The 27,302-nt window shown below is 43.4% G+C and overlaps 1 protein-coding gene across 7 annotated transcripts in view; it reads right to left on the bottom strand.

Annotated features, from left to right (window-relative positions):
• Positions 1–27,302, bottom strand: part of LOC130305178 (FYN-binding protein 1-like) — a 253,903-nt gene that overhangs the window by 159,926 nt on the left and 66,675 nt on the right. For all 7 annotated transcript variants that reach the window (XM_056551982.1, XM_056551981.1, XM_056551983.1 and 4 more), the window contains 2 exons: positions 14,990–15,572; positions 14,426–14,519 (listed from right to left, as the gene is read on the bottom strand). In XM_056551982.1, the coding sequence (XP_056407957.1) occupies positions 14,426–14,519; positions 14,990–15,572 (677 nt within the window). The remainder of the gene's footprint in view (positions 1–14,425; positions 14,520–14,989; positions 15,573–27,302) is intronic.

Below are 27,302 nucleotides of genomic sequence, written 5' to 3'. Positions count from 1 at the left end.
AATAGCAACTTTATGGAAATCTAAAGATATTCCGGATATATCAAATGTAATTCAAAAAACACAATATTCATATAAGATGGAATCGCTTATAGCCGAACAAGAAGCGAAAGGGAAAGCAAGATCGGATAAAATATGGGGGAATTAGGTTTCATATATAGATTTTGCATGTTCATGAAGAAAATTGCATTCTTAATATTAATAAATACAAATTAATATATATATATATAACTAGATAGGTGGAGGAGAATTTTTTTTTTCTTTTCCTTTTTTTTTATTTTTTCCTCTTTTCTTCTTCTTTACATATTATATTTATAGTGAGGTATACTGGTTGCTTCCTTTAACTAAGGAGGACTTGTATTATAATAGCATTTTTATGTTTGTTTCTCTGTGTTTGTATACATAATATAAAACTAATAAAAAAAGATTCAAAAAAAAAATTAAAAAAAGGATGACCAAGGAGAATCTGCAGAAACAAGTGCAAAAACAGAACACCAACTTTATTACCACCTTCAGTAACTCCGTGGGCAGAAGACGAGCAGTTCTTAAGAAAAACTGGCACATCCTACTGAATGGCATAAATCTGAAAGGAAAAATTCCCAACTGCCTACAGATTACATTTCGGCGGGCCCCCATCCTCATGAACCTCTTGGCTCCAAGCCAAATCCGGCACACAAACAAACAAAAAATATGTTTTACCATTGGGAAGCTTCAGATGAGGACAAAAACGGTGCAAATGCTTCAAGGAAATTAATCATAAAGTCAAGGAGATCATGTCATATACAACAAAAGAGATATTCCAAATAAAACACAGACTTACCTGTCAGTCGTCATCAGGGCCGGTTTTAGGCTTAGCGTGGCATTAGCCAAAATCAAAAGTTGGGCCCCAAAAGTCGTAATTTGCACATTTTTGGTCACTTCAAATAACATAAAAAAATATCTAAAAATTGAAAAGTCCCAAAAAAACAAAAATGGTACTGATAAAAACTGCAAATCAAAGTGCAAAAAATGACCCTCATACATCCCTATATACAGAAAAATAAAAGAGTTATAGGGATCAGAAAAGTACAATTTTAAATTTTTATATAGTTCCCACACATTAGGTTGGCAGTATAGTTCCCTCACATTAGGTTGGCAGTACAGTTCCCCCCCACATTAGGTTGGCAGTACAGTTCCCTCCACATTAGGTGTGCAGAACAGTTCCCCCCACATTAGGTGTGCAGTATAGTTCCCCGACATTAGGTGCAGTATAGTTCCCTCACATTAGGTGCAGTATAGTTCCCTCACATTAGGTGCAGTATAGTTCCCCACATTAGGTGCAGTATAGTTCCCCCACATTAGGTGCAGTATAGCTCCCCACATTAGGTGCAGTATTGTTCCCCCACATTAGGTGCAGTACAGTTCCCCCACATTAGGTGCAGTATAGTTCCCCACATTAGGTTGGCAGTATAGTTCCCCACAATAGGTTGTAGTTCCCCACATTAGGTGCAGTATAGTTCCCCCACATTAGGTGTAGTATAGATCCCCCACATTAGGTGCAGAATAGTTCCCCACATTAGGTGTCCAGTACAGTTTCCCCACATTAGGTGCAGTACAGTTCCCCACATTAGATGCAGTACAGTTCCCCCACATTAGGTGCAGTACAGTTCCCCCACATTAGGTGCAGTACTGTTCCCCCACATTAGGTGCAGTATAGTTCCCCACATTAGGTGCAGTATAGTTCCCCCACATTAGGTGCAGTATAGTTCCCCCACATTAGGTGCAGTATAGTTCCCCCCACATTAGGTGCAGTATAGTTCCCCAAATTAGGTGCAGTATAGTTCCCCCACATTAGGTGCAGTACAGTTCCCCCACATTAGGTGCAGTACAGTTCCCCCACATTAGGTGCAGTATAGTTCCCCACATTAGGTGCAGTATAGTTCCCCCACATTAGGTGCAGTATAGTTCGTTCACATTAGGTGCAGTATAGATCCCGCACATTAGGTGCAGTATAGTTCCCCACATTAGGTGCAGTATAGTTCCCCCACATTAGGTGAAGTATAGTTCCCCACATTAGGTTGTAGTTCCCCACATTAGGTGCAGTATAGTTCCCCCACATTGGGTGCAGTATAGTTCCCCCACATTAGGTGCAGTATAGTTCCCCCACATTAGGTTGTAGTTCCCCACATTAGGTGCAGTATAGTTCCCCCATATTAGGTGCAGTATAGTTCCCCCACATTGGGTGCAGTATAGTTCCCCCACATTAGGTGCAGTATAGTTCCCCCACATTAGGAGAAGTATAGTTCCCCACATTAGGTTGTCGTTCCTCACATTAGGTGCAGTATAGTTCCCCCATATTAGGTGCAGTATAGTTCCCCCACATTAGGTTGTAGTTCCCCACATTAGGTGCAGTATAGTTCCCCCATATTAGGTGCAGTATAGTTCCCCCACATTGGGTGCAGTATAGTTCCCCCACATTAGGTGCAGTATAGTTCCCCCACATTAGGTGCAGTATAGTTCCCCACATTAGGTGCAGTATAGTTCCCCCACATTAGGTGAAGTATAGTTCCCCACATTAGGTGCAGTATAGTTCCCCAACATTAGGTGCAGTATAGTTCCCCACATTAGGTGCAGTATAGCTCCCCACATTAGGTGCAGTATAGTTCCCCGACATTAGGTGCAGTACAGTTCCCACAGATTAGGTGCAGTATAGTTCCCCATGTTAGGTTGGCAGTATAGTTCCCCACATTAGGTTGTAGTTCCCCAATATTAGGGTGCAGTATTAGGGTGCAGTATAGTTCCCCCACATTAGATGCAGTAGAGTTCCCCCACATTAGGTGCTGTATAGTTCCCCACATTAGGTGCAGTACAGTTCCCCTACAGACATACAGCCTTCAGCCATATACAGTGTATTGCTGGAGGCTGTATGTCTATGTACTGCCCCACTTCAGTGTCCCGACCACCGGTCCTCCGGTCCAGGGTCACGATCTACTGCTATGCCCTATAGACCAAAGCAGTAGTTTCCGGGACCGGAGGACTGGTGGTTGGAGAACCGAAGAGAACGTGCTGCCAGCTGGTGCTGGTGACTTACCATTCCCGCCGGTGCGCATCCTCCTCACAGCTCCGCTCCTCCGTTGCTATTGGCGCACGCACGGGACATTAGTGATGTCCCTGTGTGTGCTAACTTCCAGTGGCCCCTGCATTTTTAAAGTTAATGTGGGGGCCACCGCAGAAAGGTAACAGGGACATCCTTGTGTCCCGAAAAGATTTTTCAGGACACAGGGATGTCCAGAATGTGACAGGGGCCCCCTGGGAGCTGCTCAGTGGCGGCCGCAGATCCCCTCCGGGCTTGATTAGACCTATGCTGAGCAGCTGGCAGGGGCCCTCTGGTGGCCCTAGGCAATTGTCTGGTTTGCCCCGCCCTAATGCTGGCCCTGATCGTCATATGTCATCTACTTTATTAACTGTGGCCTCCAATACATAGGGAGGACAATTCAGCTACTAAATTGCAGAATAAATAAGCATAGACAGAACACTAAGAAAAAGTTCCAACTCCATGGACTTTCCAGACACTGTTTCATAATTCACCCTATGGATATGGACCCTATTAGGGTCATCCCAATTGACCATATCACCAAATCAGCTCCAACCGCTTTGAACTTCTGAAAAAATGTGAGGTATATTGGATGTTTAACCTCAGTACAATCTCCTCCCAAGGCTTGAATGAAATTGTAGAGACCATTATCTGAGCATTTCCCTACCTCCCCTCAATATTTATCATCTCACAAACTTCATTATTAATCAAGTCTACCATCACATACTACAAATAATCTCCACCACAAACATAATAGCAAAATATTAACAAAAAGGTAGTATATTGTATTATTCTGAAAATGTGGCTTACAATTCCCACTCTAATATTTATACATACTAAATATCCATAATACTAACTTGCTATAACACAACATATCTACCCAATAATGTTTTACATATAACCAACACACCTTAAAAGATCGCCCCGTACACATTCCAAATAAATTAAAACTGATGTTATAGCCCTGTTCAAATATATATATATATATATATATATATTAATTCTTCATATCGTCGCAAAAGATTACACATAAAATATAACATTCCTCTATTAATCGCTAAGTAAATGGTCCAAGAAAGGCCTCCACTCACAGAGGACTGAAAATAATAACGGAGACACTATGCGCATTTCAGTGGGCCTGAATCTGAGGGTCTCCAGCGCTGCAAAACAACAAAAAAGAGAGGGGGAAAAACCTGGGATATACAAATTACAATGAGACAAGATTAACTCTGATGCCTATATATCTCACAAACTGATTTACCAACTAAGTTAACTGTAGCACTACAACGAATTATCCTATTCATTGATATACCTTCACTGCGATCTCCGCGTACCCTGCTGGACATTGAAAAATCCAAGCGGAAGATTTCCTCTTCTGAAGAAAAATAACTGGCGCGGCCAGAACAGGATACCCGGCTTCAAGACTAAAACAAACTAACCTTCAGCACCTGGGGAAATTATATTACTCTTGCATCTGACAGAAATGTGTCCACAGTGTTGATTAATATTTTATGAATAACAAAAAGGATCGTGCTGTGAATTTAGCACCAAAATAAACTCTGATACACTATGCGAACAAAAATGCAACTAAGTATAGCACAGTGGGCTCCAGATGAGGGATCCCCAGCGCTGCATAAAGCTATAATATTCCTACAAAACAAGTCTCTATATATTTTATTTAATTTTACACTGTCATGAAATTAATTTTCACAAAGAATGGTTTTAAAGAAGTATTCCTTGAGTAACAATAAAATTATCATTAGTTTTTAACCTTGATGTAGCCATGACCCGGTGACCCGGCAGCGCTTGTACATTTAAAACTGGCGCGTTTTATGTATGTAACACCCTTTGCCTGACAAAGAAAGCGGTCTGGGTTCGAAACCTTTTACCAATAAATTGCCATTTTGTTTTAAAGAAACTCTAGCAAGTTTTATTATAGGGAAGGCGCCATCAAATACGTCATTTTTTTTCCTTTTCTTGCTTTTATTTTCTTGAGAGTAGACTATCACACAGGGGGGAGGAAGGGAGCAGGGGAAGCCAGACTCCAATCCCTCATTGTAGGGACCGAAATATCCAGAGAAGGACAGGAGGTCAGAGAAGGAACACAGCACAGCCGAGAGTCCATTCCTATTGGCAGTTAATATAAAGGGATAGTTCCAGCAGAAGGTGGCTTGGTGGTCCTGAAGCGTGGTCAGGAGGGGCCACAGCAGTCTCTGATTGTGTAGGGTGATTGATCCCGGACAGGTCAGGGAAAAGCTGATGGGGGCCACATGAAATTAAAGTTTTTTTTTTAAGACTCTTAGCTTTAGCCATGATATTGTCCTGCACGTGAAATAATGCACGCAGCAGACAACGTCTTGTGGCACGCCAGAGAGTTCTTCAGACGAAGGTTGGTGTGCTCTGTCTAACCTTATTTTATGAGAGGATGGTTCTTTAAGTATGAGGTTGAAAATGGCTTTGAAGGTGACTTAGAGGTCTTCATCATGAGTTGCCTCTGGGAGGCCACGGACCCTAATATTGTTGTGCCTGCCATGATTATCGGGATCTTTAACATTACACTGAAGGTCACTTAGTAGTTCAGATTGCGAGGCAACCATGGATTGTAGTTAAGTAATGTGTCTGATAGAGTCATAATTTCCTGCCAGCGCCTTCACTCTCTCAGAAATGTGCTGTAGGCCTTGCCTGAGCGAAAGTCCTCCTTGGTACTGTAGCTATTTGGGAAAGGAGTGTGCTCCATTCAGGTGGTGCTCCAGAAGGACAAGGCACCCTAATTCGGAGTCAGACGAACCAAACTATGTGGAAGCCATGGCAGCGGGGAAGGAGCCCCAGCATTTAATTTGCCCCTGTTAGACACCCTCTGCTGTTTTGACGGCTGAGTAGACCTAAGAGTCACCATGGTAGATTGCAGGGGTGCATAGGGTGTTGGTAGGGAAATAGACGCAGGGAGATTATGGGGGCTCATGGTAGAGATATCTGCCTCTGCCTGAGCCAGACGAGACAATGGTGCCTGGAGTGGAGGCGGACTAGAAGTACCAGATCTCCCAGATTGTCTGGCAGTGGTAGAAGAAATAGCCATCATCCTGTCTGAAGTATGCAGGAGAAGAGGGGTTCCCATGGGTGAGGAAGATAGGGGCTGGTGCAGGAAGCATCCAGAGGCTGAAGAAACCCTTTCTGGAGACAAGGAGGAGCAGGCTGCAGTACATTATGGTTGCTGCCAGCTTTCTGATGTAGACACAGAGGACGCTGAGAGGGAGCACAGCTGGGAAGTCTTATGCGAGTCTTATGTGGCTGGTGAGAGGACAGGGTCCTGCGGCTGCCCAGAGTGGATGATGACACCTGTCAGGTCCAGAGAGGTAAGAGACCAAGGTCATCAGCCGGCGGAGGACAGGTGCAGAGGAAATAGTGGATGATTCCAAGGTCAGGGTCCTGTGGCGGCCAAGTAGGAGCAGGAAGCTTAGGGAGTTTTTTAGAAGCCTTTCCAATACACAGATGGTGGGCAAATGCACACTAGATGGCAGGCGCAGGACACATGGAGCGAGAGCCACAAACCCTGTTTTTTAGGAAAATACAACACTGCCAGGAAATGTGTAATAGGAATATTGGGTAGGGAGAGTGAGACAATTCCCCTTCACCATTCCTGTCTGACCACCACTATACAATTTTTATACATTAAGATTGGATGTCATTTATAATTATAATTAATAAGTTATGTTTTAAGGTGCACTTCCATTTTTTGGCACAAAAAGTTACACACAGAAATTCCTGATTATCCTAGCTATGCTGTGAAGCTCTCCATTGGCTTCACTGGAGCTGTTACACACTTCTATGAACCCAACCATAAATGAACCCATACACTATGGGGGAGATTTATGAAAACCTGTGTAGAGGAAAAGTGGTGCAGTTGCCCATAGCAAAAGGGTCTCTAAAAAATGAAAGCAGCAATCTGATTGGTTGTTATGGGCAACTGCACCACACTTCGTCTATACAGGTTTAACCTATAAGTTATGGTACTTTTTTCTGACAACTGAAGGGGGCAACTTGAAGAACAACTTCTGTTTAAAGTTCAATGGTCATTGTCACCCACAAAAACATTTGACACGTTGTCCAGATATGTCAAAATTTTAGATCGCACCAAGCTGAGAAACATCTTATCCCGTATCCAAAGGATCTCCGGCGGGGCACCCCAGTCATCCATGCACGGAGCGAACTCCACTCTGTGCAGGATGACTGGTGACTACAGCCACCACGCCCCCTCCATCAATGTCTATGGGAGGAGGCATGATGGCTACGTACTAGCCATCAAGCTCCCTCCCATAAACATGAATGGAGGGGGCATGGCGTGATGACGCGAACACGCAAGCTCCAAGCTTCCGTGTTTCAGATGCCGCTGATGCAGGCCCGGAGATCGCGGGGGGGGGGGGGGGGGGGATGGGGCTCTCCTTTGGATAGGGGACAAGATGTTTTTTGTCGGAGTACCCCTTTATATGAAGTGAATGAACCAGAACAGAGGGCCAGTCAGGTAGTAAAGTGTTCACAATCTCAGTGGGTTTCCGCAGTTTACACATTACAATTCTGCATGCTATGCTGAAGGATTCAGGAAGTAGAAAACTGTAGCTACCCTTGAACATAAAGTGCCCTAATGGAAGTATATAGTTTGTGAGTTGGCTCCAGAAGCTTTTTAGTGTACATATATTTTGTAGCTGAATAGGGATATTAGGCTGTTACCCCTACTAGCAAGAGGAACTGATGTGAATGACAATATCTTAACTGCAGAATATATTGCTGCTATAAAATCAAGGGGAAAATAAAATGAGCTTGTGCAACTCAATTTATGCAAACTATTGTGTGCCCTCTTCTTCCCCTGTACTTAAAATACATGTATGTAGCACTTACAAAAAGAGTGTGAAATGAGTACACTAAAAATCATTTTGTAAGCCATTATTTGCATGAACATTTCCTTTTAATTAAAAAAACCACACATAATGGGAAGCTATTAATAATGAAAATCATAGCCCAGGAAATTTGTGATACTGAGTAAATGATTAATGTATTTAATCCCCCATATATCAGTGGACTTTGGGTTAAATGTAATGAAAGGTTATATAGTGAAGGTATGAAGGTGTGTGGAGAACTATAGACCAGTCATGCTCCACTGGCAATTTTGGCAAAAGGAATATTTAAACAAGCTTTCTCCCAATGGGAAAGAAGCTTACTCTCATGTACTATTTATTATAGGTAGCATCCCTGCAAGTCAACACCTGACTCTTTTAAGAACCCTAAAACGAGACTAGGGGTTTTAATAGATAAGCCACAATCTCAATTAAAAGTGAGAATTAAACATCTGTGGGACAGGTCTTTTAACCCCTTCCTGATCCACGACATACATATGTCATGGGTCGGATGAGCAGGCGGGCCCACGGGCCACATCCACGTTATGATCGCGAGATGGCCGCTGCTTTCAGCAGCTGACATCTGTGGGTAATGACGGACATCAGAGATTGCTCTGATGTCAGTCATTTACCTGGTTACATACAGTGATCTATACTGATCACTGCATTTAACCCCTTAAGGACAATGGACGTACTCCTACGCCCCCGTTTCCGAGTTCTTAAGGACCGAGGACGTAGGAGTACGTCCTGTCCTTTCCCGGCCCCCCGCCGCTAGCCGGAGGGGAGCCGGTGCCCGATGCCTGCTGAAATCGTTCAGCAGGCATCGCGGCATATCGCCCAGGGGGGTCATTATGTCCCCCCATGTCGGCGATGGCCCCCAGAGACGGCCCCGAACAGCCAGAGCCTGCAGGGGTGAGGTTGCACTGGTGCCACCTCACGATCGCCCTGATTCGTCAGCCGGATTACTGGCCGACCAATCAGGGCGCCTGCTGCGGGTGTCACTCCCGCACCCGCTCCGCCCCTCTTCCGGAGGACGTGAGCGGGTGCGGGACGTGCACCCCTGGTGCTGGGGACCCCGATCCCCGGCGTTAATGTTGGGATCAGGGCCCCAGGAGCGACGGCGGCGGCGGCGGGACTGACCTGTGCGGTGATCAAGCAGCAGCAGGAGGTGAGTGACAGCCTCCTGCTGTTGCTTAGCAACAGCTCCCAGCATGCAAAAAGGGCATACTGGGAGCTGTAGTTATGCAACAGGAGGAGGCAGACCACCACAACTCCCAGCATGCACTTATGGGCATGCTGGGACTTATGGTTTTGCAACAGCTGGAGGCACATTCTTTCTATGGAAAAGTGTACCTTCAGCTGTTGTGTAACTACAACTCCCAGCTTGCACAAACAGCTTAAGTGCATGCTGGGAGTTGTAGTGGTGCATCTGCTGGTTGCATAACTACAACTCCCAGCATGCCCGTTGGCTGTCGGTGACTGCTGAGAGTTGTAGTTTTGCAACAGCTGAAGGCACACTGAGTTAAGTAGCAAACCAGTGTGTCTCCAGCTGTTGCATAACTACAATCCCCAGCATCCCCAGCCAAAGTAGTATGCCTCCCGCTGTTGCATAACTACAACACCCAGCATGCCCTTCCGCTGTCCGTACATGCTGGGGGTTGTAGCTTTTGCAACAGCTGAAGGCACACTGGTTGCAAAACACTGAGTTTGTTGCCAAACTCGGTGTTTCACAACCTGTGTGTCTCCAGCTGTTGCAAAACTACAACTCCCAGCATGCACTGATAGACCGTACATGCTGGGAGTTGTAGTTTTGCAACAGCTGGGTACACTCACATGGGCGGAGGATTACAGTAAGTATCCGGCTGCAAGTTTGAGCTGCAGCAAATTTTCTGCTGCAGCTCAAGCTGCCAGCGAGAAACTACTGTGAACCCCCGCCCGTGCGACTGTACCCTAAAAACACTACACTACACTAACACAAAATAAAATAAAAAGTCAAAAAACACTACATATACACATACCCCTACAAGAAAAATGAAAAACGTCTGGTACGCCACCGTTTCCAAAACGGAGCCTCCAGCTGTTGCAAAACTACAACTCTCAGCATGCACTTATAGACCCTACATGCTGGGAGTTGTAGTTTTGCAACAGCTGGATGTTCCCCCCCCCAATGTGAACGTACAGGGTACACTCACATGGGCGGAGGATTACAGTAAGTATCCGGCTGCAAGTTTGAGCTGAGGCAAATTTTCTGCCGCTGCTCAAACTGCCAGCGAGAAACTACTGTGAACCCCCCGCCCGTGCGACTGTACCCTAAAAACACTACACTAACACAAAATAAAATAAAAAGTAAAAAACACTACATATACACATACCCCTACACAGTCCCCCTCCCCTCCCCAATAAAAATGAAAAACGTCTGGTACGCCACTGTTTCCAAAACGGAGCCTCCAGCTGTTGCAAAACAACTACTCCCAGTATTACCAGACAGCCACTGACTTTCCAGGCATGCTGGGACTTTTACAACAGCTGGAGGCACCCTATTTGGGAATCACTGGCGTAGAATACCCCTATGTCCACCCCTATGCAAGTCCCTAATTTAGGCCTCAAATGCGCATGGCATTCTCACTTTGGAGCCCTGTCGTATTTCAAGGCAACAGTTTAGGGTCACATATGGGGTATCGCCGTACTCGGGAGAAATTGTGTTACAAATTATGGGGGGTATTTTCTGCTATTACCCTTTTTAAAAATCAAAAATTTTTGGGAAACCAACATTTTAGGTAAAAATTTTTTTTTTTTTTTTTTTACATATGCAAAAGTTGTGAATCACCTGTGGGGTATTAAGGTTCACATTACCCCTTGTTACGTTCCCAGAGGGGTCTAGTTTCCAAAATGGTATGCCATGTGTTTTTTTTTTCTGTCCTGGCACCATAGGGGCTTCCTAAATGCGGCATGCCCCCAGAGCATAATTTGCTTTCAAAAAGCCAAATGTGACTCCTCCTCTTCTGAGACCTGTAGTGTGCCAGCAGAGCACTTCTCACCCCCATATGGGGTGTTTTCTGAATCGGGAGAAATTGAGCTTCAAATTTTGGGGGGTATTTTCTGCTATTACCCTTTTAAAAAATATAAAAATTTTGGGAAACCAAGCATTTTAGGTAAAAAAAAAAAAATTTTTTAACATATGCAAAAGTCGTGAAACACCTGTGGGGTATTAAGGTTCACTTTACCCCTTTTTACGTTCCCCGAGGGGTCTGGTTTCCAAAATGGTATGCCATGTGTTTTTTTTTTTGCGGCTCTGGCACCATAGGTGCTTCCTAAATGCGGCATGCCCCCAGAGCAAAATTTGCTTTCAAAAAGCCAAATGTGACTCCTTCTCTTCTGAGACCTGTAGTGCGCCAGCAGAGCACTTTTCACCCCCATATGGGGTGTTTTCTGAAACGGGAGAAATTGGGCTTCAAATTTTGGGGGGTATTTTCTGCTATTATCCTTTTTAAAAATGTAACATTTTTGGGAAACCAAGCATTTTAGGTAAAACATTTTTTTTTTTTTTTTACATATGCAAAAGTCGTGAATCACCTGTGGGGTATTAAGGTTCACTTTACCCCTTGTTACGTTCCCTGAGGGGTCTAGTTTCCAAAATGGTATGTCATGTGTTTTTTTTTTGCTGTCCTGGCACCATAGGGGCTTCCTAAAGGTGACATGCCCCCCAAAAACCATTTGACGCTCCTTCCCTTCTGAGCCCTCTACTGCGCCCGCCGAACAATTAACATAGACATATGAGGTATGTGCTTACTCGAGAGAAATTGGGTTTCAAATACAAGTAAAAATTTTCTCCTTTTTACCCCTTGCAAAAATTCAAAAATTGGGTCTACAAGAACATGCGAGTGTAAAAAATGAAGATTGTGAATTTTCTCCTTCACTTTTCTGCTATTCCTGTGAAACACCTAAAGGGTTAATACACTTATTGAATGTCATTTTGAATACTTTGGGGGGTGTAGTTTTTATAATGGGGTCATTTATGGGGTATTTCTAAAATGAAGACCCTTCAAATCCACTTCAAACCTGAACTGGTCCATGAAAAATAGCGAGTTTGAAAATTTTGTGAAAAATTTCCAAATTGCTGCTGAACTTTGAAGCCCTCTGGTGTCTTCCAAAAGTAAAAACTCATAAATTTTATGATGCAAATATAAAGTAGACATATTGTATATGTGAACCCAAAAATGTTTTATTTTGAATATCCATTTTCCTTACAAGCAGAGAGCTTCAAAGTTAGAAAAATGCTAAATTTTCATTTTTTTCATCAAATTTTGGGATTTTTCACCAAGAAAGGATGCAAGTTACCATAAAATTTTACCACTAAGTTAAAGTAGAATATGTCACGAAAAAACTATCTCGGAATCAGAATGATAACTAAAAGCATTCCAGAGTTATTAATGTTTAAATTGACAGTGGTCAGAATTGCAAAAAACGCTCTGGTCCTTAAGGGGTTAAACATTAAAGGGGTATTCCAGGGAAAAACTTTTTATATATATATATATATATATATATATATATATATATATATATATCTATATCAACTGGCTCCAGAAAGTTAAACAGATTTGTAAATGACTTCTATTAAAAAATCTTAATCCTTTCAGTACTAATGAGCTTCTGAAGTTAAGGTTGTTCTTTTCTGTCTAAGTGCTCTCTGATGACACTTGTCTCGGGAACCACCCAGTTTAGAAGCAAATCCCCATAGTAAACCTATTCTAAACTGGGCGGTTCCCGAGACACATGTCATCAGAGAGCACTTAGACAGAAAAGAACAACCTTAACTTCAGAAGCTCATAAGTACTGAAAAGATTAAGATTTTTTAATAGAAGTAATTTACAAATCTGTTTATCTTTCTGGAGCCAGTTGATATATATAAAAAAAAGTTTTTTCCTGGATAACCCCTTTAAATGTCGCTATTCCCTAGTGGTCCCATCTCCCCCGTGATGTAATCCCAAGGTGACGATGTGTTGCTAAGGAAGACCGAGTCTTACCTCTGATCCTCGGACCTTCCTGGCTCTGTGATTGTTAAAGGCAGCCCTTAGCAAGCGAACGCAGATAGCATAGATCAATGCAGTGATCTATGTTAGCCATCTAATGATGGATTATGATAGGTCCCTAGGGGGGCCAAAAATGTGTTAAAAGACAGGTAAACCACCCACCCACCAATAAAAATATAAATCCCCTTTTCCCATTTTTTAAATAAAACACTGTAAAAAAAATAATAATAATACACATACTGTATTTGGTATCACCGCATCCATAATTGTCAGAACTATTAAATAATTAAATTCCTGGTCCTGCTCGGTGAACGAAATAAACACAAAAAATTCAAAACTCCAAAATTTTTGGTCACATCACGTCCCAGAAAAAAAACATTATAAAAAGTGACCAAAAAGTCAAATATATGCAAAACTGGTACCAATAAAAACTACAGATCATGGCACAAAAAAAAAAAAAAACACTAACAAAACTCCTTAGAGGTCAGAATATGGTATTAAACATGCTTTTGAACAAACTTTTTATTTTCTTTTTACCATAAAATGGAAAAAAAAATTATCCAAGTTTTGTATAATTGGAATCGTACTGACCCACACCATAAAGTTAGCATGTCATTTTTAATGACTTGTGAACTCAAAAAAACCCCACAAAGTTGCGCTTATTTTTTATTTTTTTTATTTTACCTATACTGTATTTTTTTTTCTAGCTCCATAATACAACCCTAATACAACTTTGTCAGTGGAAAAATAACCAGGTATCAGCCAAGCACATGAACTGGTTCGCATCCCTTAAAAAGGGACCCAGGGTTGCAGGAAGGTGTGGACCCTAATTGCCACACACAACTCCCTTAGACCTCCATCCCAAAAGGCCATTGCACCCTGAAAAGTCATTGTGACCAACAAAACCCAAAAGTAAACACACACAGTGATAAAAAGCATTAAATAAATCAGATAAGCGCTGTGAAATACAGCCTCCTGGACATCTGGCCGGATCTATAAAAATTTCTCGTAATGACCTGCAGCCAGAGGGCCAGGAAACTAGACGTGTGTGCTTAGATGGGTGCACTTCATCCGCAGTGCAGACAGAGCCATGGGGCAGGGGCATACCAATAAGGGATGCAAAGATTGTGCTTGGAAAAAAAAAGGATTAATGACCAGCAGATTGTCTTTTAAGAGCATTTAAAGGGGTACTCTGCCCCTAGACATGTTGTTATCTCCTATCCAAAGCATAGGGGTTAGCATGTCTGATCACGGGGGGTCTAGCTGCTCGAAACCCACCCCCCCCCCCCCCACCCCGGCCGGACCACCTGCGATCAGACATGTTATCCCCTATCCTTTCGATAAAAGCATTGTTAAATAGCTACTAAAATACAAGTTTTCTATGAAACTAATAAATATTTGTTTTAACATACTAAACTTGATAAACAGGCACTCACCCAAATGAATTTCTAACAGAATGTGTTGGAAAACAGGTTGTGAGGTTAGGCTGAGACTGAGAAGTGGTTAATCGTGTTTTTTGTTGTTTGGAGTCTGTAAAATAAATATAAAGAAAGAGTTAGATCCTATTAGGGAAAAAGCAAACATCATTACGAACAAGCTGGAGTGTAGGTCTGATTTTTAAAGCTGGTACTTGATACATCGCATCCAGGCTAATTTGTTTAGATCTCAGTCCCGAGACCCCACTGATTGCTAGATGAAGCACAGGGTAGCACACTTCACTCCCCGTGTCAGCACTCAATCCATCAGATGACAGGCTCCATAGACTACAATGAATCTTTCACTAGAATGAGTGCCAAGCCATGGTGTGAAGTGCGTTGCTGCACACTTTATTCAGCATTCAGTGAGGGAACCCAGACCGATCAAAACTTTTAACACAGCTGTATAACATGTCAAAACCTTATTTTTCACAACAGTACTGCTTAGGGAACTTAAAGGCTGGCAGACATTTCATTTTATGTAAAAAAAAATAAATGCAGCAAAACTAAATAAAAAATTCATACCTAAGAAACTTCTCATTATCATATAGTCATCGTAATCATCAGCTTCTTTTGGTTCTTGGAATTTTTCAAGATCTACAATAGGAGGCCGAGCAGGTTTCTTTGGTCTTACTCCAAGTACAGCTTCACTTGGCAGAAGTTTTAACCTGGGTTTGTTGGAATATTCGATTGGTGGCCTCTTGACTTGTGAAAAATGCAGTGAGGGATTTCCACTATTTTTGTTAAGTGGACTGTTTGCAGACAGTTTTGGAACAGTAGGTTTATTTAGTGGAACTGAAGGTTTATCAACCAAAGTTTCAGGAAGAATTCTTGAGTTTCTTCGATATGAGAAGCTTTCATGTGAACATAATGAGCTTCCTGCAGCTTTCAAAGGGTCACTTTTTGGGGAGACTGCTAGATCTGGTGAGGATAAAGCTTTGGGTACAGGTTTCTGAAAACAACGCTCACTATTTGGCTGTATAGTTGGTTTTGCAGGTATAGCAGGCTTAGGTCCAGGTTTAGCCTGCAACATAGGTTTGCCACCAAGATTTCCTCCAGTATCCCTTTGAAATTTCATTCTTATATTTTTAAAATCTTCTGGATCTGCCTGGAAAATTAAAATTCATAATCAAATATTGCTGTACATATTCTTTAGAATTCATGTAAATATGACATATACAGTAAACTTGTATTCTCAAAAAAGTGATATTATAGAAATGATGAACATGCGCAATTACCGTACCACAGTGGCATGCACTGTGGCTGCTATGGGGCCCTTGGAGTGAGGGAGCCCCATTCTGATTGGTCCCACACCAGTTTCTATTGGTAAGAAACAGTGCAGTTCTTCTCTCTTCAGAGAACTGCATTATCATCAGATTAATGGAGGAAGGTTGTCATAACTGACTGGGGGGACAGGGAGAGTGAGCCCTTAACTGACCCTCAAAACTCTTCCTGCCTACTTGCCCAAACACCCTAAGCAGTGAATCGACAGCTTGGAGCCGGTCCCTCCCTGTGCTATAGTACAGTGGCTTAAAAACAAATAACATACATAGTCGTTAACAGGCCAGAAACAGAAACGGAAAACTACCAGACAACCAGATATCCCAAACAGGATACAAATACAAACAGGCAGAATATAGTGTATAAACAAACAGTTCACAAACCAGAATCAGATAAATGGCAAATATGATAAAATGAACAAGACTAGGCATGGTATGAGTATACAGTAGAATCCAGGAGATGAAGGGGATAAACAGAAGAACTGAAAGTAGTGATGTGCAGCATTGCCGATATTCGAATTTAGCGAAAATATAGACAAATATTTGTCCTATATTCGCGAAGTTTGCATATTCGTTATATTCGCATATTCGCGTATTCGAGGAAGAAAACAGTGAGGGGGTGGGCAACTTTACTATTGGTTGCTAGGGATGTTGTTGATAACCTCTGACAAGTGTATTTGCATCATTCTAATTGGCCCACAAGTGAAAAGAAGGAATATGCGAATATTCACACATGCGAATATGTGCATATGCGGAAAAAGTTACTTTTCGTAATTTTGAATATATAGCGAATATTTTTGAAATATTTGTAAATTTGCAATATTCACACTTAAAAATTCGAAATACGAATATTCGCACCCAACACTAACTGAAAGCTAATACAATACACAGATCAGGTAACATAGGACACTGTTCACACTGGGACACAGAACAAACAAACTGGACACCCCACTCCACAAAAGGAGTAGCCATTATAATAAAGCCAACTAGACTACTGGCCAGTGGGCACACTCCACCGTGTGATCCGGATGCTGACCCAGTAAGAAACAGAAATATAATACATGAAACTTCATAAAAACGGATACAAGAAAACGAAACTCTACAACCTAGAGGAACACTGGTCAGGATACTAGACAGGATATTTCTCAAGATTCAAAAAAGGATATAATTCAACATACAAGACAGGAAAAATACAAAACCAAACTCCATTATGTGGAGGAACAGGACAGGATTCTCACAGTGTGTACACAGACTAAGCAGAACAGACATACATCCTAAAAACCGACAAATAACACAGACTAAAATCTACAATAAACAAGACTATTTAACCATGGCTAAAACTCAGATAAAATATCACAAGATAAATACAAAGTGCACAAGCGCTCAAGCAGACTTGGAAGTATATTGCACAAACAAACATCATTGTAGCATTATTGAACCAAATACCCAGCAGCTAGAATGCAGGAGAACTCTAGTTAAAATAGACACACCTAAGTTCTCATTCGTTCAGTGCATTAACTATTCCCTATCCAGGGAGAATAGCAAACTGCTCAGAACAAACTAGTGTGTAAATACTAGGGGTGCACAATATGGGGAAAATGTGCAATTGCGATTATGGGCCTAAAAATTGCGATTTTGATATGCGATGCGATATAATAAATAAATGGTGAAATCCCGCCATTTTATGTCAAATCTCCTCCATTTTACAACTATCCACCCATTTTATGCCCACTGCCCATTTCACATGTCCCATCTCCCCCCTGTCACATTCTCCCCTCATGGTCACATCTTCTCCCATCACATTTTCTCCTATTTCACATTCCCCCCTCCTCCTGCAACATTCTGCCCCCATGTCACATCTCACCACCCGTCACATTCCCCACATTCTCCCCACATATCACATTTCCTCCTCCCCTGCCACATTCTCCCCCCCTCTCACATTACCCCTCCTCCTGCCACATTCTCCCCCTTTTACATTCCGCCCTCGCCCTGTCATATTCTCCCTCCTGTCACATTCCCCACATTCCCCCCCCATATCACATTCCCCCTCCCCCTGCCACACCCCCCGTCACATTCCCCCCCTTGTCACATTCTTCCCCATCACATTCCCCCGTCACATCCCCGCCTTGTCACATTCCCCCCATCACATTCTCCCCATGTCACATTCTCCCCCATGTCACATTCCTCCCTTGTCACTTTCTCCCCCCCTTGGCACATTCTTCCCCGTCATATTCTCCCTCCATATCACATCTCACCCCCATGTCACATTCTCCCCCATGTCACATACTCCCCCCATGTCACATTCTCCCTCTCATGTCCCATTTTCTCCCCATGTCACATTCTCCCCCCATTTCACATTCTCCCCCTATGTCATATTCCCACCCGTCACATTCTCCCCCCATTTCACATTCTCCCCCTATGTCATATTCCCACCCCGTCACATTCTCCCCCCCCCCTTGTCACATCCCGCCCTTGTCACATTCTCCCCCCTTGTCACATTCCCCCCATGTCACATTCTCCCCCATATCACATCTCACCCCCCCATGTGACATTCTCTCCCCTGTCACATTCCCCCCATATCACATTCCCCCCGTCACATTCCCCCACATGTCACATTCCCCCCCCCCCCCCCGTAAAAAGGAAAGACTCACCACAAACTGTATTGCACATGCACACGCAAGAATTATGACTAGAATAATGTAAAGCAATTGGACGTTTTATTGATTAGCCATCACATACAACATCAAGACTCAAAATAATGAATTAGGAAGCACCTAGGTGAACGCTAGCAGTATGTGCATCAGGTCCATCCTATCATAAAAACCTGTGTCTGAATAACGGTCCGTGCAGTGTGGAGAGTGGAATAATAATCAGCCCATGCTCCATATGTTCCGTTGCTCAAAGCAATTTCCTCAGAAGTGGGATGTCCTTGCAAAATAATCCACCTTCTGTATGTTAACTAACGAGCAGCAGCTGAAGGACCGTAGTACAGTTCATCTCACCTCAAACACGTGTGTGAGCATACTTCCCCCCGCCACGTTTTGCACTGCGGCAATACACTGGATCCCACCGAACCCAGGAACTCCTGTGTTTGCTTCCGAAAAAGATCTTTCCCCATCAGCCAATAACTGGAATGACACGTGACACCGCTGCGGCCAGTGATTGACTGAAAAGGGAAAGGTCCTACCAGTTGAATGGTGAAGAGAAGAGACATTGCACCGCACGGAGGGAAACGCATCTGCAGGGACCTGGAGTAGATGAGCAGAAGTTTTTTTTTTTTTTTTCTCCCTGTGCAATTTTACTTAGCTCAGTGTTTTTCTACCAGGGTGCCTTCAGCTGTTGTGAAACTACAACTACCAACATGCCTGCACAGCCTTTGCCGGTCCGGGCATGCTGGGAGTTGTAGTTTTACAACAACTGGAGGCACCCTGGTTGGGAAACACTGACTTTCAGTATTTAAATTAGTTTTTACCTGCTCTGGCCGGCCCGAGCAGATAATCGCAAGTTTTCCCGGCGGGCCATATAGCTATATTGCAAAAAGTCAAAAAATCTAAACAAAAAAATACAAAATCAAATAAATGGACATTACAAAGGTATTACAAGATCAATTGGTCTCTGAGAGCAAGGGGAAATAAATACATGACATTTCTGTCCTGGGGGCAAAAAAAGATGTATTATAGGAGGCCTAAAGCAATATTTGCTATGGGGCCCCCTTTCTACTATGTACACCACTGGCCCATGGACTGGTACTGTATTCTTTTGTCAAGATAAAACCTTCCAGACCACATTATGGTGGTTAGTACTGGATAAACAAACTGCTGAGGAGCCTGTAGGCCTATCAGATGGACCCTGTCTTTAGTCATTTTTTGCTTCAAAATGTTTCACATTTTGTAAAGCAAAGTTTCCATATGCTTAAATAACATTACTTAGGCTATAATTTACAATATGAGGTATAACTATATAACATGGCGGTCCAAGTTTTTTCTGCATTGGGCAATTTCATCACAAATGTATTTGTGCTTGGGCCACACTCTTTTTTTCACTGAGAAAAAAAACAAGATTTATTTTAGCTGTGTAATGCATGTTAATACTCCACAGCAGTGCTCCACAGCAATTCAACAAAATGCTTAAAATGCTATTAAAAATACTACTTAAAATACTACTATTACAAAAAATATATATTAGGAATGGGAAATTATTACTAATGTAGCCTTCTCCTAAATTGTTATATATAAAATGCTATTGTATGTATTTACTTGCACAGTAAAGATATATGGTCATTGGGGCACTCATTTTTAATTAAAGGCTAAATTACACAGCCACGTGGAGCGTCAGATCTGACGCATTTCATCGTAAACACTTAATTATAGACTATAAAACACAAAAGAGAAAGAAAGTAAAAAAAAAACCTCTTCAGGTCATGTGTCCGTGTTATGTCCAGTGCTCCGGCCACACACGCTGGCCATGAGCGCATGGTCCCGTCACCTCCTGATGCTAGCGGGGCTGGTATTTGCATCGCGGGATGCGCTCGCATGCGAATCCCAGTCCGTCACTTACCTAGTGCTTCTCCTGCCTCCTCCTCTGCCTCTCTGCTCTGGTGCGCATGTCCCTGCCCCCTAGGGCACGCGTGCGCCAGAGCTTGGACATCTAAAGGGCCAGTACCCCAATAATTAAGTGAATATCTGTGGCTTAGTTATAAGTTCCTCCACCTCCCACACTTCCCTGCTGGATCTTTGTTGCCATAGTGCCTGAGAGAAAGCATTTCTGAGTATTGCCTTGCTATGTATCGTACCCATTGTTCTGTGACCTTACCTTGCTCCTTTGCGGCCTGCCTACTGACCTCCTGCTACGATTATGCCTTGCTACTGTGCCGCCTGCCCTGACCTTCTGCTATCCTGATCACGAGTTGTCGTTTCCTACCTGTGCCTCAAATTTCCTCTGTGGTCGAGCCGTGCCAGGGGTAGCAACCTGGGTGCCGCCTGCTGCAGCAAGTTCATCCCGCTTTGAGGCGGGCTCTGGTGAAAACCAGACTTGCGGATCTTCCCTCCATTGTGGTGCAACGGTTGAAGCAGTTGGCCCGACAGGCGTGGCAGCTCACTCAATTGTCTGCAATGATGCAACAACGTCTAGCTATGCAGCAACAACAACAGCAGCAGCAACCTGCCCCAGCATCTCCTCCTGTTCCAGTTGCGTCTTCTGGCTCCTACCACTACCCTCCAAGTATGACGGTGATCCTAAGCTGTGTAGAGAATCCGTTACACAGTGCTCCATGCATCTGGAGATCATGTCTGACCAATTTCCTACAGAACGAGCTAATGTGGCCTTTGTGGTCAGTCTGCTATTCAAAAAAGCCTTGGTCTAGGCTACTCCTCTTTGGGACCATGGGGACCTGGGTACTTCCAACTTGACAGCGTTTCTGGACGAATTTCACAATGTCTTTGGGTAACCCGCACGTGCTTCTTCTGCCGAGATGGCTCTACTGAATCTCAGCCAGGGGAACTCCTTTGTTGGTCACTACGCAGTTCAATTCTGCACTCTGGCTTCTGAGTTGGCATGGAACAATGAGGCCTTGTGTGCTACTTTCAAAAAAGGATTGTCTAGCAGAATTAAAGATGCCCTCGCTGCCCGAGATCCTCTGTCTTTCTTGTGTGAATTGATCCATCTTGCTACATGTATTGATGTGCGTTTTGCCGAAAGGCAGGAAGAACTACGCTTGGAGAGGGAACCTGCTCGTACCCAGCGATTGCCTCACTTGGCTCCTGTGTTCCAACATCCATCTCTTCAATCTCCTGTGCCTCCTGCTGAAGAGGCTATGCAAGTGGATTGATCTCGCTTGACTCCACTAGAGAGATCTCGACGTTGCAGTGAGAATTTGTGGTTGTATTGTGCTAGCCCGGAGCACTTCCTCAAGGACTGTACAGTTCGTCCACAGTATCCGGGACACACTCGTACCTAGGGTTTGTGGGAGAGGCATCCCTAGGTGTGAATACTACCTCTCCTCGCTTAAGTCTTTGCTTCTGCCAAGTCATCCTTCAGCACTACAACATTTTTCGATTCTGGATCAGCAGGTGACTTTATTGATGCTTCTTTGGTCCACAAATATCATCTTCCTGTTACTCGGCTTGCCAAACCTTTGTTCATCTCCTCTGTTAATGGACAAAATCTGGACTGTACTGAGCACTTCCGTACCGAATCTCTCATCATGCAAGTGGAGGTGTTGCATAAAGAAAAGATTGAATTCTATGTACTGCCACACTGTACTTCTGAGCTTCTACTTGGCCTTTCCTGGCTACGACGTCATTCTCTGCATCTGGATTGGAGTAAAGCCTGGAGCCTAAAGTTGTTTCTTGTCTTCCTCCTTTACCTGGCCTGCCGTCACCTTAACAAGATTTTTCTGACGTATTCTGTAAGAAGCAGGCTGAGTCTCTGCATCCACATCGTCCTTACGACTGCCCTATAGCCTGGTACCACTCCTCCTCGTGGAAGGATTTACCCTTTATCGGTTCCTGAGACCAAAGCCATGGTTGAGTATATCCAGGAGAATCTCCAAAAGGGATTTATCCGTAAGTCCTCTTCTCCTGCTGGAGCTGTTTTTTTCTTTGTAGGGAAGAAGGATGGCGCACTCCGTCCATGCATTGATTACAGGGAACTTAACAAAATCACGGTCAAGAATCGTTACCCACTACCTCTCATCTCAGAACTTTTTTATCGTCTCTGCAGTTCCAAGGTCTTCTCCAAGTTGGACTTACGAGGAGCATACAACCTCATTTGTATCCACAAGGGAGATGAATGGAAAATAGCATTCAATACTCATGATGGACATTTTGAGTATCTCGTAATGCCTTTTGGTCTCTGCAATGCTCCAGCCGTTTTTCAATAGTTTGTCAATGATATCTTCAGTGACCCTTTTTACACCTGTGTTGTCGTCTATCTAGATGACATTCTGATCTTCTCTACCAACTTAGAGGAACATAGTACTCATGCTCGTCTTGTTCTTCAGCGTCTACGGAAGAATCATCTCTATGCCAAACTGGAAAAATGCCAATTTGAGAAATCTAGTCTTCCGTTTCATAGTCTCTCATCAAGGCCTGCAGAAGGATCCAGAAAAATTGTCTGCGGTATTGGATTGACCTCGTCCTTCTGGCCTACGTGCTATTCAACGCTTTCTGGGATTCGCTAACTATTATCATCAATGTATCCCACATTTTTCTTCCTTGGTTGCTGCAATTGTGGCTCTCACAAAAAAGACTTCTAATCCTAAGTCTTGGCTTTCTGAGGCCAAAGTGGCCTTCTTTTTTCCCCTGCTTACCACCCTCAGTCCAACGGTCAGGTGGAGAGCGTTAATCAAATTCTTGTGACTTATCTTCATCATTTTGTTTCAGCTTGCCAAGACGATTGGGTCGACCTTCTTCCCTGGGCTGAATTCTCATATAATCATAAGGATTCTGAGTCCATGAGGTCATCTCCCTTTTTTGTTGTCTACGGACTTCATCTCCATTCTCCTCCTCCACTCCTAGTTTTCGCCGGTGTGCCTGCTGTTGATGAGCTGGTGCGTGCCTTCTCCATCATCTGGCCACAAACCCGACAGTCGTTATCTCAGGCTTCCTCACTCATGAAGGTGCAGGCTGATAAGAGTCTCCATCCTTCTCTCCTGGTAACATGGTGTGGCTTTCCTCCAAATACATTCGCTTCAAGATTCCCTGCTACAAGCTTGGTCCTCGCTACCTTGTAACGTAACCTACAAACTCTGTCTGCCTGCTACGTTACATATTCCCAATTCCCGGTCCTGAGGAGTTACCTTGGGAGCCAGATGAGAATATTCTGGACCGTGACCATCTCAAGAGTTTTCTGAACTGTAAAACAAGGGGGGAAACCAAAGGTGGGGGGTACTGTTATGTCCAGCACTCTGGCCACACACGCTGGTCGTGAGCGCATGGCCCCGTCACCTCCTGATGCCGGCGAGGCTGGGATTCGTATTAGGGGATGTGCCCGCATGTGAATCCCAGTCCATCACTTACCTAGTGCTTCTCCTGCCTCCTCCTCTGCCTCTCTGCTCTGGCGCGCTTGCCCCTGTCTCCTAAGGCACGCGCGGCAGAGCTCGGACATTTAAAGTGCCAGTACGTCCAATAATTAAGTGAACACCTGTGGCTCAGTTATAAGTTTCTCCACCTCCCACACTTCCCTGCTGGATCTTTATTGCCCTAGTGCCTGAGAGAAAGCGTTTCTGAGTATTGCCTTGCCATGTATTGTACCCTTTGTTCGGTGACCTGACCTTGCTCCTTTATCGCCTGCCTACAGACCTCCTGCTATGTTCCTGACTCACTACTGTGCCACCGGCCCTGACCTTCTGCTATCCTGATCATGAGTTGCCATTTCCTACCTGTGCCGGGCAGCTGCTGCTAAGGCAAATAAAATCATGGGGTGCATCAATAGGGGGCATAGATGCCCACTACAAGAAAATAATTCAACCGCTGTACAAATCACTAGTCAGACCACACATGGAATAGTGTGTACAGTACTGGGCACCAGTGTACAGGAAAGATATAATGGAGCTGGAGAGGGTTCAAAGATGGGCAACCAGAGAGAATGGGAGGATTACAGTACCCAGAAAGATTATCAGAATTAGGGTTATTTAGTTTAGAAAAAAGAAGGCTTAGGGGAGACCTAATAACTATGTATAAAATATCAGGGTACAGTAATGTGATCTTTCCCATGATCTATTCATACCCAGGACTGTATCTACAACAAGGGGGCATCCTCTACGTCAAGAGGAAAGAAGGTTTCTACCAGCACAGGCGGGGTTCTTTACTGTAAGAGCAGTGAGACTCTTCTCTGCCAGAGGAGGTGGTCATGGTGAACTCTGTAAAAGAATTTAAAAGGGGTCTGGATGCATTTTTGGAGAAAAATAACATTACAGTTTATGGATTCTAGATCTATATCAGCTCAGTAGGGACTCATTAGGGTTATAGGTTTAACTTGATTGACTCTGGTCTTTTTTCGACCTTATGAACTATGTTACTATGGTAATTGGTTCTGAAGCCCCCAAAATGTTATCCAAAATAGGAAAAAGGGAATAAAGTAGACCCTTACATATAAAAGTAAGACAATGCTGTTGGAAACTGTAAATCACTGCCCATGTAGAGGACAGGAGCTTCATCAGGGTCCTGTACAGTACATACAGTGTTCCAAAAAAGTAAAATGGAGCCGCCCTCACCTGGTGTCCAAAATGAGCAGATAACCCTGACACAGGTAAAGAGTAGTACAGAACATGTAGTACCTCCCTGTACTGTAGGGAGGTGCTACCAGACATCCAGTCAGTGCATGCGCTTCAGTAATACAGGTGTTTTACCAGTGAAACGTCCATTCTGATTGGTCAGTTCATCCAGCCATTGACATATTTCTCAGATCTGGACTGATCGTAACATTGTATGTTGAGTCTGGTTTCAAGTCACAATGGTCCAGAAAAGACCATTGTATGTTGGAAATATTGTAACCTGAGGCCATTGTAATTTTAGGGACCACTGTACAGCAAGATTAGTCAAAGTACAAAATATGTTACATTCATTTTTATGTATAGAAAATTAATAATAATAAATTATGCTTTTATCATTTGTTATTTGCTTTTATATTGGGCACTGAAACTAGCACTCTTAACACTTTAACCTGTTAAGGACCCATGACGTACCGGTACGTCATGAGTCCGCTCCTGTTCTATAACGGGACCCGTGGCTAATAGTGCGTGGCATTGATCGTGGTGCCGCACGCTGTTAACCCTTTAGACACGGCGTTCAAAGTTGATTGTCGCGTCTAAAGTGAAACTAACACGTTGCCGGTTAGTTCAGGGGGCTGTTCGGGATCGCCGCTGCGAAATCGCGGCATTCCAGAACAGCTTACCTGACAGCCAGAGGGTCCCTACCTGCCTCCATGCTGTCTGATCGCCGAATGACTGCTCAGTGCCTGAGATCCAGGCATGAGAAACCACTGATCAATGTAAATGATCAGTGTATGCAGTGTTATAGCCCCCTATGGGAGCTATAACACTGCAAAAAAAAAGTGAAAAAAAAAAAAAGTGAATAAAGATCATTTAACCCCTTCCCTAATAAAAGTTTGAATCACCCCCCTTTTCCCATAAAAAAAAAAAACTGTGTAAATAAAAATAGAAATAAACATATGTGGTATCGCCACGTGCGGAAATGTTTGAATTATGAAAAATGTACCATTAATTAAACTGCACGGTCAATGGTGTACGCGCAAAATAATTCCAAAGTCCAAAATAGCGTATTTTTGGTCCCTTTTTATATCATGAAAAAATGAATAAAAAGCAATCAAAAAGTCCGATCAATACAAAAATGGTACCGCTAAAAACTTCAGATCACAGCGCAAAAAATGAGCCCTCATACCGCCCCATATGCGGAAAAATAAAAAAGTTATAGGGGTTAGAAAATGCCAATTTTAAACATATAAACTTTCCTGCATGTAGTTATGCAACAAAATCAAACCTATATAAGGCTGGGTCCACACTACGTTTTGTCCCATACGGGAGCGCATACGGCAGGGGGGAGCTAAAACCTCGCGCTCCCGTATGTGACCGTATGCGCTCCCGTATGCCTTTCACTTCAATGAGCCGACCGGAGTGAAACGTTCGGTCCGGTCGGCTCATTTTTGCGCCGTATGCGCTTTTACAACCGGACCTAAAACCGTGGTTGACCACGGTCTTAGGTCCGGTTTTAAAAGCGCATACGGCGCAAAAATGAGCCGACCGGACCGAACGTTTCACTCCGGTCGGCTCATTGAAGTGAATGGCATACGGGAGCACATACGGTCACATACGGGAGCGCGAGGTTTTAGCTCCCCCCTGCCGTATGCGCTCCCGTATGGGACAAAACGTAGTGTGGACCCAGCCTAAGTAGGGTACCATTTTAATCGTATGAACCTACAGAATAAAGAGAAGGTGTCATTTTTACCAAAAAATTTACTGTGTAGAAACGGAATTGCAATTTTGTCTCACAATGATTTTTTTTAAATCAACTGGTGCCAGAAAGTTAAACATATTTGTAAACTACTTCTATAAAAAAAAATCTTAATATTTCCAGTACTTATCAGCTGACGTATGCTCCACTGGAAGTTCTTTTCTTTTTGAATTTCCTTTCTGTCTGACCACAGTGCAAATCCACATAGCAAACCTTTCCTGCTCCGGACAGTTCCTAAAATGGACAGAAATGTCAGCAGAGAGCACTGTGGTCAGACAAAAAAAGGAAATTCAAAAAGAAAAGAACTTCCTGTGGAGCATACAGCAGCTGATAAGTACTGGAAGGATTAAGATTATTATTATTTAAATGTTTTTATAATAGAAGTAATTTACAAATCTGTTTAACTTTCTGGCACCAGTTGATTTAAAAAAAATGTTTTCCAGGGGATCCTTTCCCTTTCTATAACGTCATAGCGGCTCGGGCCCAGCCTCTAACAGCGGCCGGGACCCTTGGCTAATAGCGCGTGGCACTGATCGCGGTGCCACGTGCTATTAACCCTTTAGACGCGGCATTCAAAGTTCTAAAGTG

This window comes from Hyla sarda, chromosome 1 (assembly GCF_029499605.1).
Source record: "Hyla sarda isolate aHylSar1 chromosome 1, aHylSar1.hap1, whole genome shotgun sequence".
In the NCBI taxonomy this organism is placed as follows: domain Eukaryota; kingdom Metazoa; phylum Chordata; class Amphibia; order Anura; family Hylidae; genus Hyla; species Hyla sarda.
The sequence above is the reverse complement of the archived record's forward strand: the minus strand, read 5'-3'. Positions and strand labels throughout refer to the sequence as shown.